At 38.0% G+C, this 19,191-nt stretch overlaps 1 protein-coding gene across 1 annotated transcript; it reads left to right on the plus strand.

Moving 5' to 3' along the window:
- Positions 1 to 8,318: 8,318 nt before the first annotated feature.
- LOC146655416 (transmembrane protein 26-like) lies at positions 8,319 to 18,782 on the plus strand. The gene is made up of 6 exons (XM_085428348.1): positions 8,319 to 8,604; positions 9,321 to 9,417; positions 9,677 to 9,760; positions 13,922 to 14,130; positions 14,287 to 14,366; positions 15,932 to 18,782. The coding sequence occupies exons 1-6, from the start codon at positions 8,414 to 8,416 to the stop codon at positions 16,222 to 16,224; spliced, it is 954 nt and encodes a 317-aa protein (XP_085284474.1). The 5' UTR covers positions 8,319 to 8,413; the 3' UTR covers positions 16,225 to 18,782.
- Positions 18,783 to 19,191: the final 409 nt, after the last annotated feature.

Below are 19,191 nucleotides of genomic sequence, written 5' to 3' on the forward strand. Positions count from 1 at the left end.
GAGCACACCTGCAGAGAATCACATTATCACAGAGTCCTAGAGGTCACAACCTAAAAATAAGTAAATAAATATATAAAATATATAAGCGTGACCTCACACATCTTCTGGGTTTCTAATTTTCTTCTATTTGAGGTTTTAAAAAATTTAAAAACACAGCTCTGCCTGTGAACACAGTAGCCCCACCCACCTGACGATCAAATGTTTGTTTGTCAGGGGTAACCAATGAGAAGAAAGCTGGTGTAAAGATAGGTGGAAGCTGATATGTATAACTTAAAGTTACTAAAGACCCAGTTGATCACCAGAAAAATGTGAGGAAGTTAATGCAAAGAAATATCAGGTTCTTTTCTGGGCTACCTCCTTGCGAGTGGGCAGATGAAGACAGAGCTCGAAACAAATAAAAGCTGTAGTGCACTGGGTTGTTCCCACCTCACCTATCCCCCTCTGTTAACAGCTCAGGAAAGCATGGGACGAGGCCAAGGGTGTGTTTCTTGAGACAGCTGAACGACATAAGAAACTGGCAGATTGATGGGGGACACCTGTTTTCATTTAGATCAACATGTTTGGTTGTCATCAATGACATCTCTTTACAGCCCCTATGTAATTGAAGAAATCATAACTCCATCCGCTGTCTGTCTAAAACTACCTAAATCTATGATAATTCATTCAGCATGTCATGTCTCCCAGCTGAATCCTGTCTCAGTCCTCAGTTCTCTTACCTCCATGTTTTGCTTGTCTTCTAAGTGCTTACTCTTGCTCTTGCCACTGCTTCCAGTAACCCCCTGGTGTGTCATCTTCCTCGTGGCTTTGTTGAAATTCTCCTTTGTGATTTTGAAACTCAAACTTCGGTTTAGATTTGGAATCATTTTATTTCCTCATCTGTCTGCTCACCCACTAACAGCGCTGTTCCCTGGCTTGTAATTCTCTAATAGTCATCATTCTTTCTAGATTGTAGGATGTCATGACCAGTAATATGTCAAACACTGATCATTTTATTCTACATGACAGACAAGATTGTTCTTTGTGCCAAGATAGCAAACAATGTTAGTCTGCATGAGCCTTGTACTGATTGAAGCAACTGCATAGAGGGAATCACTGTTCTGTGATCAGTGACCAGAGCCCCTCGGCCATTTAATAAAAATAATGGATTGCATTTATATAGCGCTTTTTGGGGCCCTCAAAGAACATACTGGTGGAGGCAAGCCACAGTTGTAGCCACAGCTGCCCTGGGCAGACTGACAGAAGCGAGTCTGCCATATCGCGCTATCGGCCCCTCTGGCCAACACCAGTAGGCGGCAGGTGAAGTGTCTTGCCCAAGGACACAACAACCCAGACTGTCTGAGCAGGGGCTCGAACCGGCAACCTTCCGGTTACAAGACAAACTGACAACTCTTTGAGGCACGATCGCCCCATTTCTGTCATTATCATTTCAACAAAGCTGAAAACAGCTGAATTTTGAATACTATGCTCACATAAAAATGCAGGGTCACACCAGGCCTAGGGTGCGATGTTGGATGGCCTTTCTGTCTCAGTCCACAGAAGACAGTTTGTTTCCATTTACTCGCTCACAGAAAAAAAAAAACCTGCTGTTGTGAAGAGGAAAGCCTGCTGATACAAATTCATTTAATTTAGTTTCAGTGATTTGTAAGTGCTCAGAGTTGACTTAAGACTTAAGATGCGTGGAAAAAAGGAAGCTGCCTCGTGATTAACAGAGACTAATGGGTTTTGAAGAAATAGAACTAAGTTTATTTTTTTCCTTCCTCTTTCGTCTTCTGTAAAATTCTCACTGTGATTTCACGTGGGACAAGAAGTATTAATAACATGGAGGAGATAGTAAATGGCTTTAATGAATTCTTCGTAAACATAGGGCCAAAACTGGCAGAAGAAATAAAGGTTGATGGAATAGAAAGGGACACTGGTGAAAATATTGAAAGGAATAGTAGCTCAATGTTTTTAAGAGCAGTGGAAGAGAAAGAGATTTATGACATGGTTAGAGGACTTAAGAACAAAACCAGTACAGACTGGAATGATATTGATATGGTAACGGTAAAGACAGTTATTGATGGTATCGTAAAACCATTAAAATATATATTCAACTTGTCGTTTCAAAAAGGAGTTTTTCCACAAAAAATGAAAGTTGCTAAAGTTATTCCCATTTACAAAACCGGTGAAAGACATCATTTTACAAACTATAGACCAGTGTCAATACTCTCCCAGTTCTCTAAGATACTGGAAAAACTCTTCATAAAAAGATTTGACAGTTTTGTGGAAAAATATGAATTAATGACAGATAGTCAGTATGGGTTCAGAAACAACAGATCAACAGCTTTGGCACTGATAGATCTAATGGAAAAGATAACGGAATGTATGGATAATAAGAGGTATGCGCTCGGAGTTTTCTTAGATCTAAAGAAGGCGTTTGATACTGTTAATCATGAAATTCTATTAAAAAAACTGGAAAAGTACGGGTTTAGGGGAGTGGTTTTGGAATGGTTAAAAAGCTATGTAGGGAATAGGCAACAATATGTACAAATAAATGAATATAAATCTAATTTGATGGATATAGCTTGTGGAGTACCTCAAGGTTCAGTACTGGGTCCAAAAATGTTTATTATGTACTTAAATGATATCTGCAGAGTATCGGAGATTTTAAAGTTTGTAATATTTGCAGATGACACAAATATACTGTGTGCAGGTGGGGAATTGCCACAGGTTTTGGAAATGATCACACAGGAATTAACGATATTAAAGAAGTGGTTTGATATAAATAAATTATCATTGAATCTCGATAAAACCAAATTTATGTTGTTTGGAAACCAAAAGAAAAACATCAAAGTAGAAATATGTGTTGACAATGTATATTTAGAAAGAGTAAATGAAATAAAATTTCTTGGGGTGATCATTGACCACAAGCTCTGTTGGAAGCCACACATTACTTATGTTCGGGGGAAATTGGCACGGGGCATTGCCGTCCTGGGAAAAGCAAAGCATATGTTGGATCAGAAAGCACTGCACATTTTATACTGTGCTTTACTACTGCCATATATGAGCTACTGTGTAGAGGTCTGGGGAAACACATACAAAAGTAACACACAAACAATAACTATAATACAGAAAAGGGCCATTAGATTAATAAATAATGTAGGGTACAGGGACCATACAAATGCACTCTTTGTCAAAATGCAAGCTATTAAATTCCAAGACTTGGTGAAGCTTAAAACAGCGCAAATAATGTATAAAGTCAGAAATAAATTGCTTCCCAAAGAAATCTGTAAATTGTTCATAGAAAGAGAAGGTGGGTATAACTTAAGAGGGAAATGGAATTTAAAAATACAAAGTGCTAGAACAACTTTAAGAACTATGTCAATCTCAATTTCGGGAGTTAAATTATGGAACAGTCTAACAGAAGAAATAAAAGACAGTCAAAACATAAAACAGTTTAAAGTAAAATATAAAAACCTAATTTTAAATAAGTATAAGAATGAAGAAAACGGGGTTAACCCAGGATGGTAATGTTGCTGGTAATGGTGTTGCGGTTCTTTTTTGGTTGTTTTTTTGTTTTTTTGTTTTGTTTTGTTGTTTTTCCATAACTTGTGTATCTGCAAATATACACATTCTGTATTTTTCATATGAAAGAAACTATACTGTGGTGGGGCTTGCTAATTTCTTGTTTTTGATTTATGTATGTTATGTTTTGTTTTACTTCATATGTTTATATGTTTCATATGTTGTTTGTTTAATTTAAGACAAAAAAAAATTAAATGAATGAGAGGTAAAACTTGAGGGGGTAGGGACAAATAAGTAAATACTTCAGCCTACTCCTTTTCAAACAAATAATGGAATGATATTTTGTAATGATTGTGAAGGCACATGTTTGAAATGTTTGAAATAAAAATGAACTGAACTGAACTGAACTGAACGTGATGATGACTGAAGTATGATGACAGACAATTTGGAACAAAGACAGGAAAAGTCTGGCTGTTCTCCAGGGTCACAGACCTTTTTACCGTTTCCTCTGTGCAAAGCTGATAGGCCAGATAAATATGAATAGAAATCAACCTAGCACACAGCCAAACAGGGCAAAGTGACGTGTGTGTGCGTACCATGTTTAGATATCTTTGTGAGGACCAAAAATTGGAATGTTGCTATGCTTGTGGGGACCAACATTTCCTCGTGGGGACTAAATGTCCATCATTTTTGATGGTTAGGGTAAGTGGGTAGGGAAAGCATTATGTCAATTTGATGTCCTCACTAAGATATAAAAACAAGTGAGTGTGTGTGTGTGTGTGTGTGTGTGTGTGTGTGTGTGTGTGTGTGTGTGTGTGTGTGTGTGTTAGATGACATAATCACTGACTTCTGTTAGATAAGTGTGTGTGTCTCTGTGTCTCTCTCTCTCTCTGTGTGTGTGTGTGTGTGTGTTAGATGACATAATCACTGACTTCTGTTAGATAAGTGTGTGTGTCTCTGTGTCTCTGTGTGTGTGTGCGTGTGTGTGTGTGTGTGTGTGTGTGTGTGTGTGTGTGTGTGTGTGTGTTAAACTGTACAGAAGTTTTAGAATTTTCCTTAGTAGGTTTTAAAACTTAGCATTCTAGCAACAATATCAAGAGGAATCAAATTTATGCCTGAAACAGACAGATGCATAAAGAACAGTGCTTAGACACAAGAAGAATGGAAAGTCCTGAAACTTGTATCATGGACCCACAAACTCTGAGAAGTCAAATTATGATCACCTGATACGTCCACTGAAAAATTGTGGCAAGTTCTCCAAGATAAAAAAACAAAACAAAAAAACATTGCTGTTTTGATCAATTTTTTTCTCCTTAATGTATTTTTTTAATGTATTAAAAATACATTCTTAACATTATTATTGCAAGGATCTCCCACTTTACCTTTATTGCTTCTTCCCGCAGGCGATACAGTCTCTCAATCACACCACCACACAGTACTGACCCACACATATGGTTCTTACACACACACTGGACTTTCTGGACTTTGGTTTTGCACAACACTGGTCACTATATTCTTCATTTCCGGTTAATACTTGTACAGCTGCTGTTATTGTGTATATATTTATTTATATTTAGATTTCTTCATACATTCTTATATAGTTCTATATTGTGTATTGTGTATTTTGTTGTACAGTTATTTTATTTTCAACTTTAATTTATATATTTATCTTTATCTTATTCTTCCCAGTTAAATTTACCCTTCATTCTAATTTGTGTTGTACAGTTATTTCATTTTTAACCTTAATTTATATTTTATTCCTTCCTAGTTAAATTTACCCTTTTTAATTTTTCATATTTATTTCCTTTCTTATTCATAGCCTTTTCCTTTTTTGTTTTCTTTAGGTCTCGAGCAGTTGTCCAAGCATTTCACTACATATCGTACTGTGTATGACTGTGTACGTGACAAATAAAAATTTGAATTTGAATTTGAATTATTGCCTCAAAACTTTCCACAAATTAAGAGTCTAATTATATTTGTAGCTCTGAAAATTTATATTGACAGTCATGTGAAAAAGAAAGTTTGCAAAGGACTCTATGCAGTCTTTTGCAACACTGCAAACACCTGTCGGCTTCCACAGGAATTAAAACCCAAGAGTTACATCTTAGACTCTACAGGCCTCAGTGAGCATATTGAATGCTAAAGATCAGGACAGGACAATTAGAAAAAGAGCAAATGTGTATGGCTTGTTGGAAGGATAGCCAGGAGAAAACCTCTTCTCTCTATAAAGGCAGCACAGCTTAAGTCTGCACAATTGCATCTGAACAATGTACTTTGGATACAAAGGACAAAGTCAAGAAATCTGCCTTAATGCAAACACCCAAACACAGAATATCCAATACTTCATGGAAAATGCAAACCATGGTGATGAAGGGGTGATGATCCAAGCTTGCAGGCTTGCTTTTGCAGCTGCAGTATCCGGGCAGTCGACAATGAACTTCTCTGTATTTCAAACTATTATTGAGTCAAATGTGAGACCATCTGTTCGACAGCTTAAGCTTGGACGTCCCACACACAACAGGAAATCTACAGCAGAATGGCTCAAAAAGAAAAGAATTAAGGTGTTCTGATGACCCAGGCCAGACCTCAGCTTAACTGAAATGCTGTGGAAGGACCTTAAGAGAGCTATGCATAAATGAATAACCACAGACTTGTAAAAAAGAGTGAGTCAAAACTCCTCCACAATGATGTGAGAGACTGATAAAGTTGTAAAGAAGATTGTTTCCAGTTATTGCTACAATAACATGGTTCTACAAGCTACCAAATCAGAGGGTGTACTTTGCTTCTCATGGGACTCCTGTGATCTTTTTTACATAACTGTATGTGAACATGGAAATACTTCAGTCCACCTTTACCTGCATTTTACACCCCAAGTTGAGTACTACTAGAAATGCAAGTTTTATAAAATTACAAACTAAGATTAATCCAAATATAATCCTATTAAAATGCAGTTACTGAAGTTAACTCTGTAACTTCTGTCGGTGCTGTGCTTTTTTGGAAATCGAATTTCCCAGAGGAACCCACCCGAGGGATTAATAAAGTTCTATCTAATCTAATCTAATCTACATTTACTCAAGTGCTCAACCTAAATACAAGCATAGGGTATTTGCCACTTAACAATCACCTCTTTATAAAAAAAAGATGGTATCCCAGTAATTACAGGCAGATTTCATGGTGCTGAATATTGCAGTATGTGCACTCTGTAGCTCGGGACAACTTGGAGATGAATGAATGAAGACAAAAATATCTTCCTGTATATTTAAGATTGAGAGCAAATGTTTATGCAATGCAGAAGTTGTGTAATTGTAAAGATACTATTACTGTGTGTAGAACAAACTTGCACAATTCTGTAAATAAACTGTATCTGCATTTGGACATGGGTAATTTTTTCCTGTATATATATACAGTGGACCTTTCATACATTAACTGAAGGGTATAAAACAGTTAATAAATATAAAATAGTTGCTAAAACTCTCGATCGTGGCTCAAGAGTTGGCAGTTCGTCTTGTAATCGGAAGGTTGCCGGTTCGAGCCCCAGCTCGGACAGTCTCGGTCGTTGTGTCCTTGGGGAAGACACTTCACCTACTGGTGTTGGCCATAGGGGCCGATGGCGCGATATGGCAGCCTCGCTTCTGTCAGTCTGCCCAAGGGCAGCTGTGGCTACAACTGTAGCTTGCCTTCACCAGTGTGTGAATGTGAGAGTGAATAAATAGTGGAATTGTAAAGTGCTTTGAGGGTCTCGAAAAGCGCTATATAAATGCAATCCATTATTATTATTAAAATAGTTTTCAACCAGTAAAGGTCATATTTGCCTGTTTGTTGTTCTGCTTCAGCTTTGGGACTTAATTTATAGTTTCCAGGAATTAAAACAGCTCAGGATGTTAGGTAGGGCTGTGTGCAGGCAGGAATAGGACCCAAGGTGCAGACTCCGGAGACAGATGTGAACTCAAAACAACTTTAATGTTAAACTCAAATATAACATAACTGGAAAAATCAAAATAAACTTACACCAGGAGGAATGACAGAACACACAGCTAGGAAAACGGTAGATCGCGACACGGACACAGAGAAACACAGGGCTTAAATACACAGATGGAGCAATCAGGGACTGAGTAACAGGAGGGAAACACAGCCGGGACAAATCAGAACTGACGAGACCAAAGAAGCGTAAACTGAACACACTGAGAAAAGACAGAGACCTTCAAAGTAAAACAGGAAACACATAACACAGACTGAACAAAGACACAGCCTCACCTGTAGGCACTACAGAGGGAACAGAGACGTGGGACCAGGGCAGACACAAACACTGAGTGGACACGGGGATATAGGAACTAAGGATACACATAGACGCGAACTAGACAAGGGGATGCAGGTGATAGGGGAGACAGAGCAACTAAAGAAGACAGAGACATAAACCATAAGACAGAACTCAAAGAAACCAAAAAACTAGAAAATATAAATAATATCATAAACTCAAAAACCCTGGGTCAACGACCCAGGCATCCTAACACAGGATGTCCTTGTCGTGGTATTCCTGTTAAAGAAAGGCATGCTGTGATGCTGCCTCCCCCATACCCTTAAAGAATTTCTAATCAGTCCAAGATGTCATGAATTAATCACGAAAAAACAGAAAGACCTTCTTGCGTCAGCTTGCATTGTATTTAACTGGAGCCACATTTATTCCGACTTTCCCTTCTATTGGTGTATCTGATCCCGTCTAAGGGTCGGGGGGGGGGGGGGGGGGGGGGGGGGGGGAATGGACCTTGACTCTATAAGGCGGAGCTTAAACTTTTGTGACTTTGGCGAAAAACGATTTCCCCCCCACTTCACTGCTGGAGTCACAGTTTCGTTTGTATCCGTGCAGTTAGGAATAACGGCGTCCAGTGCCAAATTGCAGGCAACCGGCGACATGGGTCTGATTAAATTTATAAGTGCGATCATTACTAGAGCGCTTTTTATCCTGATTGCTCTCATCGGTGTGTGGAGAGTGACTCGGGTGAAGGAACATGACTTTTACTGGTTGCTAACTTTCCTCTTTTTGCCGCTTGTTCTGGAAATGATAATAACCCTGAGGAGGAGGAAAGGAAAGGATTACAAATGGTGAGATGTGAAGCATGAATGTAAGAGTGTGGAAATGTGCTGTAAGGCTGTAATTATATTATCCTTCAGTATGCATTATGTTACTTAACGACTGGAGTTTGCACAGCTACTTGGCATAGATGTACAGTATATGACTAAAACTAAGCGCTTACCATTTCCCCCAAAAACTTTATCCCTTCCCCCATCTCCCCCGAGCATCCTATATCCTGCCTGTCCCTCTGCTGCTATTGTTAAGCTGTCCTAAGACATTAAGTTGGGGTGGTACCCCTTAACTCATATCGCAGATCGCAGTCTCCCCTGTCTTGCTGCATGCTTGAAATACATTGTGTTGTTCTATTTTTCTGACGTGATATTGCATTTCATTCAACAACTTATTGAAGTGCTATATTGTGTAAGACTGTGCATTTAATGAAGCATCCACCAATCACTGAGGAGGTTAATGGATGCCTCAGAATATCTGTTGTTTTAAAAATCATGTTGCGTGGTAGTATTTTGAGGAAGTAAACTAGAAGCAAAGTGATAATAAAATACTTAATATTGTGGCAGTAACTAATAATTATTTCAAACTGCCAAATCTCCAAAAGAACACAATGAAAAGCATCTGTTGTAATCTTATTTATCTTTAAGGGGTATCAGTTCTGTATATGTTTTTTTTTCTTTTTTACTAATTATAAATAAATAAATAAAAAGTCTGAATGATTCTGGTCATCTTGCAGGTTTTCCCCACCCATCTTTCTGTTTCTCATTAGTATCATTCCCTCCATGTGGCTCCTGGAGCTCCATCACCAGCAGAATAAGAACAGCGAACCTCAGGTACTCCATGCCAGAAAGATAAATTATATAACTTGCTTAAAATAATCTCCTGTTTCTCAAACATGTAATTTAACAATAGATGTTGGTGAGTGGGAAGTTTGCAGGCTTCCAGCTCTGTAAAATAACCGTTCATTATACATTCATTTACGGATTCCATCAGATATCCCATTTGCTTTTAGGTTTATACAGGCTTACCTACAAGAGAATAATAAGTAGCCTGTGAAATTAAGTCTGTAAAATCTTCTTTCATCTGTTTCAGTGTCAAAAGCTTGATTCTTTGGATCTGTACAACCTCATTCAAAACAAGACCTCCAGAAACCTCACGATCACGGATTCCCTGAAGGTAAGAGTGATGGAAAGAAGAAGAAAAAAAGAAGAAAACTGATTTTATACCATTTGGCACTCATAGTCAAATATATCATGTTGAATAGTGTTGTGAAACTAACAGAGCGTTTCCGAATGAACTAACTAAAGGCAGACAAAATTCTCAGGAAAGTTGCTTAGACAAGTCTCTTGGTGTTTACTTCCACTGGTTCTATCTGTTTTGTATTGTTCCCTTTTACTGCTCACAGCTGTATGCCTGCCATGTCAGCACTTTAAAGCTGCCACATAATCATTCATGAGAAAGTCACTGCTCCCAGCCAGGAAACAGTCAAATGCTCACCATAAAAAACCACAGCTTGGGCTTCAGGTGTTTGCTCGTGAGGCTGAAGTCTTACCTCATACAGAGCTTGCTTCTTGATGATAAGCTAACTGCCTGCTGGCTGTTTCTCTTTGATAAAGCCAAAAAGAAAAACACAAAAATGTTTAGCAAACCATATAATATAAAAAAAATCTGTCAAGTCTCTTTTAAAATTCGAGATTCAGGGTGATTTAATGAAATAGTTCTTGGAAACTCTTTACACAGAAGTGTGGATTTAATGTAATACTGAAACTTTAAGTTCACAATGTATATCCCAGAATAACCTCGTCATCAGACACACTGTCTGCAATGCATAAACTTTAACCTTTCCCCCAGTAATTATTGTTTAAATAATTATTATTATATGCGTATGTGCATATAAATTATTATTAATTATTTATATGCACACACAGGGTTAGGAAAATATATATAAATATATATGTAAAGCATATTCTCTTTCTATTAACTTCTATTAACTTCTATTAAATTGTATATTGAAATACCAGCATCCATGTCTTTTCTCAATTTAGTTGTGGACAGTGCTGCCAGGCTCTTCAAGGGCAAAGAATACGAGACGTGGTTATCAGGAACTGAAATCTGACTGTGTAATACGGGATCCCTGAAGAGACTTAACTGGAAAGCTTCGTACAGACTGATTCCGATATGTTTAGAAAGATTTCAACATCAGAAGACTGGCAGTCTAGTTTTGGCATTAGAGACTGAACAATATAGAAAGTAACCACTAATAGGAAAAACAGAAGTTCTGAAGGCTTGCAGTCAGTGATGATCATTTTATTTGTTGTTTTGACAGTTTCAACTGTTTTTTCTTAGTGTTAAATTTTCCGATATTATGACATTTTGGTTCAAAGGAACTCAGGTTTTCACGTTGACAGCAGAATTTCAGTCACATAGTTTGCTTTACTTATGCTTCTGCAGCACTGCATTTAATTTTATCTGAGGATGGAGAGTATTTGATAACTAGAGAAGTTATGAATAGCTGAGAGACGTGATCAAAGAAAAAGAACAATCTTCAATTGTGTTTTATTATAAGAACGCTTTGAGTAATTCAACAAGAAAGGAATAGATGAGATTTGAGATGAATATCACCAGCATACAGTACAAATCCTTCAGGTAAACAATAAGTTGAAGGATAAAGGATCCAACAATCAACCTCTCAGGAACCTCACTGTTCACAGGTCACAGTCAAATAAGTATAAGCAATAAGAGCATTTATAAGTCTTTCTTTCAAAAGTCTTTTTATTAGACAAAGGTTCCAATACAATGTATACAATAACACAAAATGCTTCAGAATATTCAAAAGTTTCAATCCCTTAACCCTTAAAACAACAAATAATTGGAAGCCTGCTGCCCAACTAAACCAAAAAACAAACAAACAAACAAAAATTTTTTCCAAATCCATACAAGACTTTATATCTTTTAGCCATTGTGTGTGTGAGGGGGAAGAAGAGTCTTTCCACTTCAGCAGTATAGCTCGCCTGGCCAACAATAATGAAAAGTTTAATGTACTGAGTCTGGAGTTGGACAGATTCAGATTCTGGACCGCACCAAACATAGCACAGAGTGGCTCTGGTTCAATTTGATGCTGCAGGACTTCAGACATGGTATGGAAAACAGATTTCCAAAAGGTGGACAAAGAAGGGCAGGACCAGTACATATGAAACAATGTACCAGGAGCACCCCCACACCTTATACAGGCTGGGTCCACCCCTGGACCAATGCCCCCGATGAACTATCTTAAATTGGATAAGTGTATGTCGAGCACACATTGATATATTGTGAACCTGGCCAAGGATAGAGTCCCACAGTTCATCCGTAATATGAAGAGCATTTATAAGTCAATACCAAACACTCAGTCTATCAGTTGGCTGGGTCCATCACTATCAAAATGACTGTCAAGAGTAGCATTTCAGTCATTTCTAAATGGGTGTGCTTTGCGTCAGATGATGTAAGAATAAACCTCTGATAATGGAAGCAATATTTAATTCAGGAGGTCATTAAAATAAGAGGATTGAAACTTCCTGTGCAGTCAAACTGTTTTGAAAGCTTTTCACGTTGATGGTTTTCTTACAAATGGAAATAAGTAATGAGGAGAGTGTGTTGAGAAGATGGGAGAAGTACTTTGAGGAACTCACAGATTAATTAAAAGAGAATGAGGGGAGGACAAATGGAGAACAGGCAGAGGGGAACTGTGTAGACGATGAAGCGGGGCTGCTGGCCGAGATTACCTGTGGGGGTATGAAGATGTCCAGGAGAGACAGCAAAGATCAGATTGTTTAACACAATTTTGGAGCGTGAGAGGATGCCTGAGTTTAAATACCTGTGGTTACCCATCCAAAGTAACAGACAGTGCACAAGAGTGGTGAAGAAGAGAGTGCAGGCAGTCTCAGAGTGATTTGTGATAGAAGAACAGCAGCAGGAGTGAAAGGCAAGGTTTGCAAGATGATGGTGAGACATGCTATTATGTCTGGTTTGGAGAGAAAGACGAGAGGCGGGACGTTGAATATTTGCAGATTTTCATTGGGTACGTTGGGTTTGAAGACAAAGTTGAGAAGCTGAGGCGGTTTGTTCATGTGCAGAGGATGCTAAGGCAGGAGGAAAGCGGAAGATCATAGAGAAGATTCATGTGTGTAGTGAAGGAGGACATGGAGAGGGTTGGTGTGACAGGGTGAGATGGAGTAAACGTCATACAGCTGAAACGAAGACTTAGTGGAAAAAATAACTCTGTTTTACGTAGTTAGCATACAAACACTACATTTCAGGACACCTGTCAAACAGTGAGGCCACAATGTAGCTGCAAAGACTATTTTAAATTGTATGACTTTTAAAACTTGCAAAAGTAGCCTGCATCTACATAACTATCAGAATAATCTCCAGTGGTCACATTGCTTTTACAGCCACAGCAATTAAGAACACTGAATAAAACTGCAGTTGTAAAACATTACAAATGAAACAGACTAAATTTTCTACACTGATTGGAAACACATGAGCCCCAATACTACAGTGACCAATAACAGTAAGAGGAGTGATTTAAACCAGACTATATAAACAATTACTAGACCACAACCACCACACCCATTTCTCCCAGGAGATGAAAGAAAAAACACGTTTTTTAAAAATGGCTGCAGTTAGTTGCAGCGTGTCACTTATAAAAACAATGTACAATGTTGTGTGGGATGATAAAATCACTGAAGGATAATTCTGGCAATGTTCTTCATTTTTCTTACTGTCAACAAATCCCATTGAAATATGATAACATACAATGATATCATGTGAATGCCAAGTTTGGCTGTGTTGACAAAGTATAATGTAGTGTGTTCCCCTGACACTAAACTACCACTGTCATCCAAATCTAATATTAACACGTAAAAGATAATTTAGTCACGTCTTGTGGTAAGTGATGTATTAAATTCTGTTTTAGTGTGGTTTGCAACTGTGTCAGTTACTCTTACAGTCACTGAGCACTTTATTAGGAACACCAATTTAATTGAACCGAGGTCAGTTTTTACTGACAGTTGCAGAAAAGACAGTTCTGATGCTAGTTATTATCAAGGTAAGAGTGGGTGTTGGGTGAAACCCGATACTTATAACTCGGTCAGTCCATCAGAATTGTCTTTTGACCAATTTTCTTTGGTCATAAAGGATAGGATTCCCACCCCACCTCTATCCTCCTCTGTCATGAACTCTCTCTTCGAAGGTTCATGTTGACATCTGTTCTAATAGGGCTAATTTCTGCATTCTTACGGGTATACAAGTGAGTTTAAACCAACTTTAAATATCTGTTAATGTCTTTTCTTTTTCCAGGATATTGGCAATTTTTTCTCTGCTGTTTGTGCGAATGACTGGATCCTGGCTCTCCATCAGATCCTGCTCATCCTGCTCATTGTGGGGAAGTGGCTCCTGCCCTTGGGAGGCGGGGTCACAAGAGATGAGTTGTCTCAACTTCTTCTAATCTTTGTTGGCACTGCAGCGGACATCCTGGAATTTACTAGTGAGACACTATCAGATATCAAGTGGGTGACTAATCATGTTCCATCTCCATGTGCATTTATTTTAATTTCACACAGAGCCATGTACATGTGTTGATAATATATCAATGCAATAACTGAAATAAGCAGTGAAACTCTTTCTTCACTCTTCACCGTGTTTTTTTGTTTTGTTTTTTACAGAGATAACAATGATATGCTGGTCTATGTCATCTTAGGTGTATGGACCTGGAGTATGTTGCAATTTCCACTTCATCTAGCAGGTCAGTGCGTGTTAGTGTATCAAAATGTAACTTTAGTGCTTATTAAGGGCCTACACCATAAAGACACTAATTCCCTAGTAATTCAACATGTTTATAATTTTGCCAAACATCCCATCAACTGCTGGGAGTAAACGGTGATGTAGATAAGTTCTCCCTAGTGCCATCACTTCCCGAGTATCAAAACCAAAGGGCATTGCCACCAACATGGAAATGCTGCTTCCTTCAGACCTATACTTAAAAAAAACTGCTACATGAAGTAGTCAGAACTGGGAATTTGTGCAAATAATTAGAGATAAATTGACAAAGCTTCAAGTTCTCATTTTACCTGAGAAGAGGAATCTCTTATTAGGCCGCTGTGTTCTTGAAATTGCCAAACCCTAATAATGATCTCAATTCTCCATAACCCCATCTCATAATTTATAAGTAACCCTAATGATGCAGTTATATGCATCTTTACCATCGCAGTGCATTTAGAGCACTTAGTACTCTGTGTTTGCACACAGAGAGCCATGTTCACTTTGTCTGGATCTCTTTTAAACACACAAAGAATTGATAGACAAATGCAACATATTCATATAATGCAGAGTTGACTTTGGAAACAGCCACTGAGAAAAAAAAGATCAATTTAGAAGCTATTCTGGAGTTTCTGACACATCTTACAATCTTTAAGATAGGGTATATGGTCAAGCATTATAATACATTTTTGAAAGGTTAAGGTTCTTGAAAAATGTTTGATGATTAAAGGCGTGAACCTCATCAACCCTCTTCAAAGAAATTAGACAACAACCACTGAATATATTAAAGATTAAAGGGTTTAAAAGCTTGACTTTCCAATTACACTAGCATGGTTTCCCCATCCCCCTATAACACAGGAAAACCACCAAAGACTGTTTATAGTTTGACTTGACTTATTCAAATATTTGGCTAGCTCTACATATTTGATCTGATAGATTTTTATACCAGCTACCCCTCCTGACAGAACTCCCAGGGAATTTGTGTGTCCTACTGTCCTCAAATCAGGAACCCTCAGCTTTCTATGTGACTATGTAAACCATTACAATCCAACAAACACATTAACTGGGTAACATAGGAGTCCTGTGCATATGTGAAGAGTTTTCACTTCTATGATAGGTTAGACTTTTTTGAGGTTTAAACAGCTAAACAATAAATGGATAGCCTTTGTTTTAGTTTTTAGCCATTTAAAGGCTAAAAATGATGCTTTAACTGTAGGTCTTAGTGATGCCCCTCCTCTTATCTACTGATCTACTTAAAGAAGTAAGCTGTTCTAACTGTTTCTCCCTCCTCTTTATCCAGCTTTCTTCTAATTGGCTAACTTTCTTATGGGTGGGAAGATGTAAGTTCAAGGGAAAAGCATAATAGGTATCCTTTATGTGTGACTATTCCAGCATTTCTTTAGAGAAGAAAGATTTACCTCTTGAAAAACAATAGCAGGGAAGGTTGCTCTAAATAGCAAGTGTGGCGTCTGTCAGACTACATCAAGCTACCTGAATGAAACCTTCATTTCACTCCCAATCTGTTGCTTTTTCTCTCCTTATCTGACATAGTGGTGAACTCCACACCTGGCAGAGAGGCTGATCAGGGTGCACAGGAGTCTCTCTTGACTAAGCACAGCACTGACATATGGAACATCATTCAGGCGCTGTTTATCCAGGACGGCCCTTTTCTGTGTGTCAGGCTCACTGTGATGGCCTGCTTCAAAGTCTTCCACCAGATGCTTGTCTTTTTTGCCATCAAGAACTTCCTAGTGGTTGCACTGAACTTGTACAGGTTTGTTGTTATATCTCAGGACTTCAGAACCTCCAGTGACAATGATGCCGGGGGCACCGCCATCCCATGACTTTGATGCATAAACAACAAGTGTAAACGGAGGTCTGGGAGGATTTTACACCAAACTTTTTAAAGATTTTTCAGTTAAAAAGAAAACTACACCTGGAGCAGGAAAATAAAAAGAATTTAATGCTCTCTGCTTTCTTCACACACTTCTACTGTGTGAAATACAGAATTCAGAAAACTCGGATATGCTGAGCAGCTAAGTTCAGAGACTCAACTGCTTAGCATCCAGTTCAGCCTATGAAAATCTCTGTCAACTCATTCATGTAGTACTTATATCCGGTTATGAATACATGATCTAAATGTTAGTTTCAACTATGCACGGTATAAACTGGTTTGTTTGTTTGTTTGTTTGTTTGTTTGTTTGTTTGTTTGTTTGTTTGTTTGTTTGTTTAAATGAATGACTTACGTGACCAACAGCATACCAGGGACACAGCAAAACAAGGAAACAGAGCAGAACAGGAAAAAGGTGTGGCGGTCACAATAATAAATATCTCCATATAAGAAAATAGTGCAAATCTACAACACTATGCCTGTCAACACTCCACAATGCCTTAAAGTAGCTCCAGTGCCTCTGCTTATCAGTGCAGCATAAAATAACTGAAGTCCCAGACTTTCAGGTAAGACTTTTGTGCTTAATGGCTGAGAGGACATGAGGTCACCAAGAACAGGAAGAGAAAAATAGATGAGAGCAATGGCTCAGAGGCTAGGAGGTGTTGACAAAAAGCTCGACAGCATTTTTCCTGTCTTAACGCAGACAGGATGTTCCGGCTGACTAAAACAAACCCTGATCCAGCAGCTGGCTGTTAAAGAAAAGAACTTTAGCAGCGTGGATAATTATTCCACACCTTGATTGATGGTTAGTTGTACCTCTTGGATGGTGATGCTTAAAAAGTAATTCATGCCCCCCCTTCTTTTTTAACAAGTATCAGAAATGTAAAATAATCCCTGAAGTGGGTGAATTATCTTATCGTTCGTGCAATATTGTTAAAGTAAGTAAAAGTAAGTAAGTAAAATTTATTTATATAGCGCTTTTCACAGATAAAAATCACAAAGTGCTTTACAACACAGAAAATGGGAATATAAAACAATATAACAGTAAATAAAACAATGTAAAACAATAAAACTATAAAAACAGCATAAGAAGAAATTAATCAAATGCTTTTCTAAATAAAAATGTCTTCAGCTGTTTCTTAAAACAATCAATGGAGTCCGTGCAGCGAAGAGACAGTGGGAGAGAATTCCACAACCGTGGTGCCACAGTCTGAAAGGCCCGATCACCACGAGTTTTAAAACGAGTGCGTGGTACCACCAACAGTCTCTGATCTAATGACCTTAAAGCCCGAGAAGATGTATGTGATTTCAGCAGGTCAGATAAATATTGAGGAGCCTGACCATGCAGGGCCCTAAAGGTTAGAACTAAAATTTTAAACTGAAACCTAAAATTTACAGGCAACCAGTGAAGGGAGGCCAAGACTGGAGTGATATGCGATCTTCTCTTGGTGCCTGTTAAGAGACGTGCTGCAGCATTCTGCACAGTCTGAAGACGATTTAAGGCTGATTTGTTAAAACAAGTAAAAAGGCCATTACAATAGTCTAAACGAGAAGAAATAAAAGCATGAATAATCATCTCAAGTTCAAGCTTTGATACCATTAGTCTGAGTTTAGAAATATTCCGTAAATGATAAAAACAGTTTCGGACTAGCTGCTTAGAATGCTGCTCGAGCGACATCGAGCTGTCAAATAAGACACCGAGATTTCTAAGGCTTGATTTTACGTAAGGGTCTAAGAAGCTGATAAAGAGACCAAACACACCGTTAAACTTTACTCAGGTAAGGAGCTCTGTTTGCGTTGTATTTAAGACCTTTAAACTTCTCCTCAGGCTTTAAGATGCCAGCAATTTTTGTTTTCAAATTATTCGTATTGGTTTGGTGATGCTATTTTGACTGCATTATTTTCCTAGATTACTGCAAGAAATAGCATCTTATCCTGTCAAGGTCTTATTTTTTTCTGTAATTCTGTTTTTTTAAATAAACATCATTAAATGATGTAGCTCTGCCTCCCGTTACTTTACTGAACAAGCATTTGTTTCAGAATTAAACTGATCATTTACAGCAGAATTCGTGGACTGACCTGTTTCACTTCACAGATATAAATTCAAACCTCTGAGCATGCATTTCATCTTAATTCTGATACAAAGTATAAATTATAAGGTTCAGCCGTCACTTGACTTCTGCACAGCCTCACCTTAAAGTAAAAGCTGAATCACTTTAAGGAAAAAGTGATTCCTATTTATTTTGAGTAAAGCTGATCATTTTTTACAGTAACTCGATTCTGCAACCTGTCTGCTGTCTCCCCTTTGTGGACAATTAGTGTATTAACACTTTGATGCCATCTGTGGGCAGATTTTGACATGTTGTATAATCATAGTCAGTTTTATTTGAGCTTAGAGCTCTCTGTGAAATCACTGTGGCTGCTGTCAAACTGTTACTGGAGTTCGTTTGTTTTTAATAGAGCAGCCACAGACTGCCACAATAATCCAAAAAATCCAAAATAAAAGTTTTGCATCTCAAAGCTGTGTGTTGAGGTGTAGTGTTTGCATACCCTGAGTAAAATAGAGTTAGTTTAACAGCAAGTGAACTCGCTTTGGAAGAAACATCTGTTCAGAAGACAAAAAGCATTATTTGTCAACCAAAGCATGTTCTCTTAAGAGAAGTTATGTTGTTGCCCTCAGGTTGGTGCTGTCCTGCACCTGTGGGAAAAACAAACTGCTACTCAAAATCTTTCATATCGTCTTCTAATAAGCTGCTGAATGTTGAGTAGTTTTTCTTATTCCATCTTCAATCTATGTTTAGGTTCTACCCAGAGACTTTAAAACTGTACCTACGTGTAGTTTGTTTATTTATTCCAAATTTTATATGGTTATTATGATGGTGGACTGTCAAACTGAATTGCCCATTGTGGCATAAAAGTT

The sequence above is a fragment of the Rhamphochromis longiceps genome, linkage group LG13, assembly GCF_057381845.1.
Source record: "Rhamphochromis longiceps isolate RC_006_pf linkage group LG13, R_longiceps_female_GT1.1, whole genome shotgun sequence".
NCBI classification, from domain to species: Eukaryota; Metazoa; Chordata; class Actinopteri; order Cichliformes; family Cichlidae; genus Rhamphochromis; species Rhamphochromis longiceps.

Bases quoted from the DNA above. Each gene is read 5' to 3' on its own strand.
- LOC146655416 (XM_085428348.1), top strand. From the start codon at position 8,414: ATGGGTCTGATTAAATTTATAAGTGCGATCATTACTAGAGCGCTTTTT. The intron at 9,418-9,676 runs GTACTCCATGCC...CATCTGTTTCAG, and splicing joins ATAAGAACAGCGAACCTCAG to TGTCAAAAGCTTGATTCTTT. The intron at 14,131-14,286 runs GTGGGTGACTAA...TGTTTTTTACAG, and splicing joins GAGACACTATCAGATATCAA to AGATAACAATGATATGCTGG.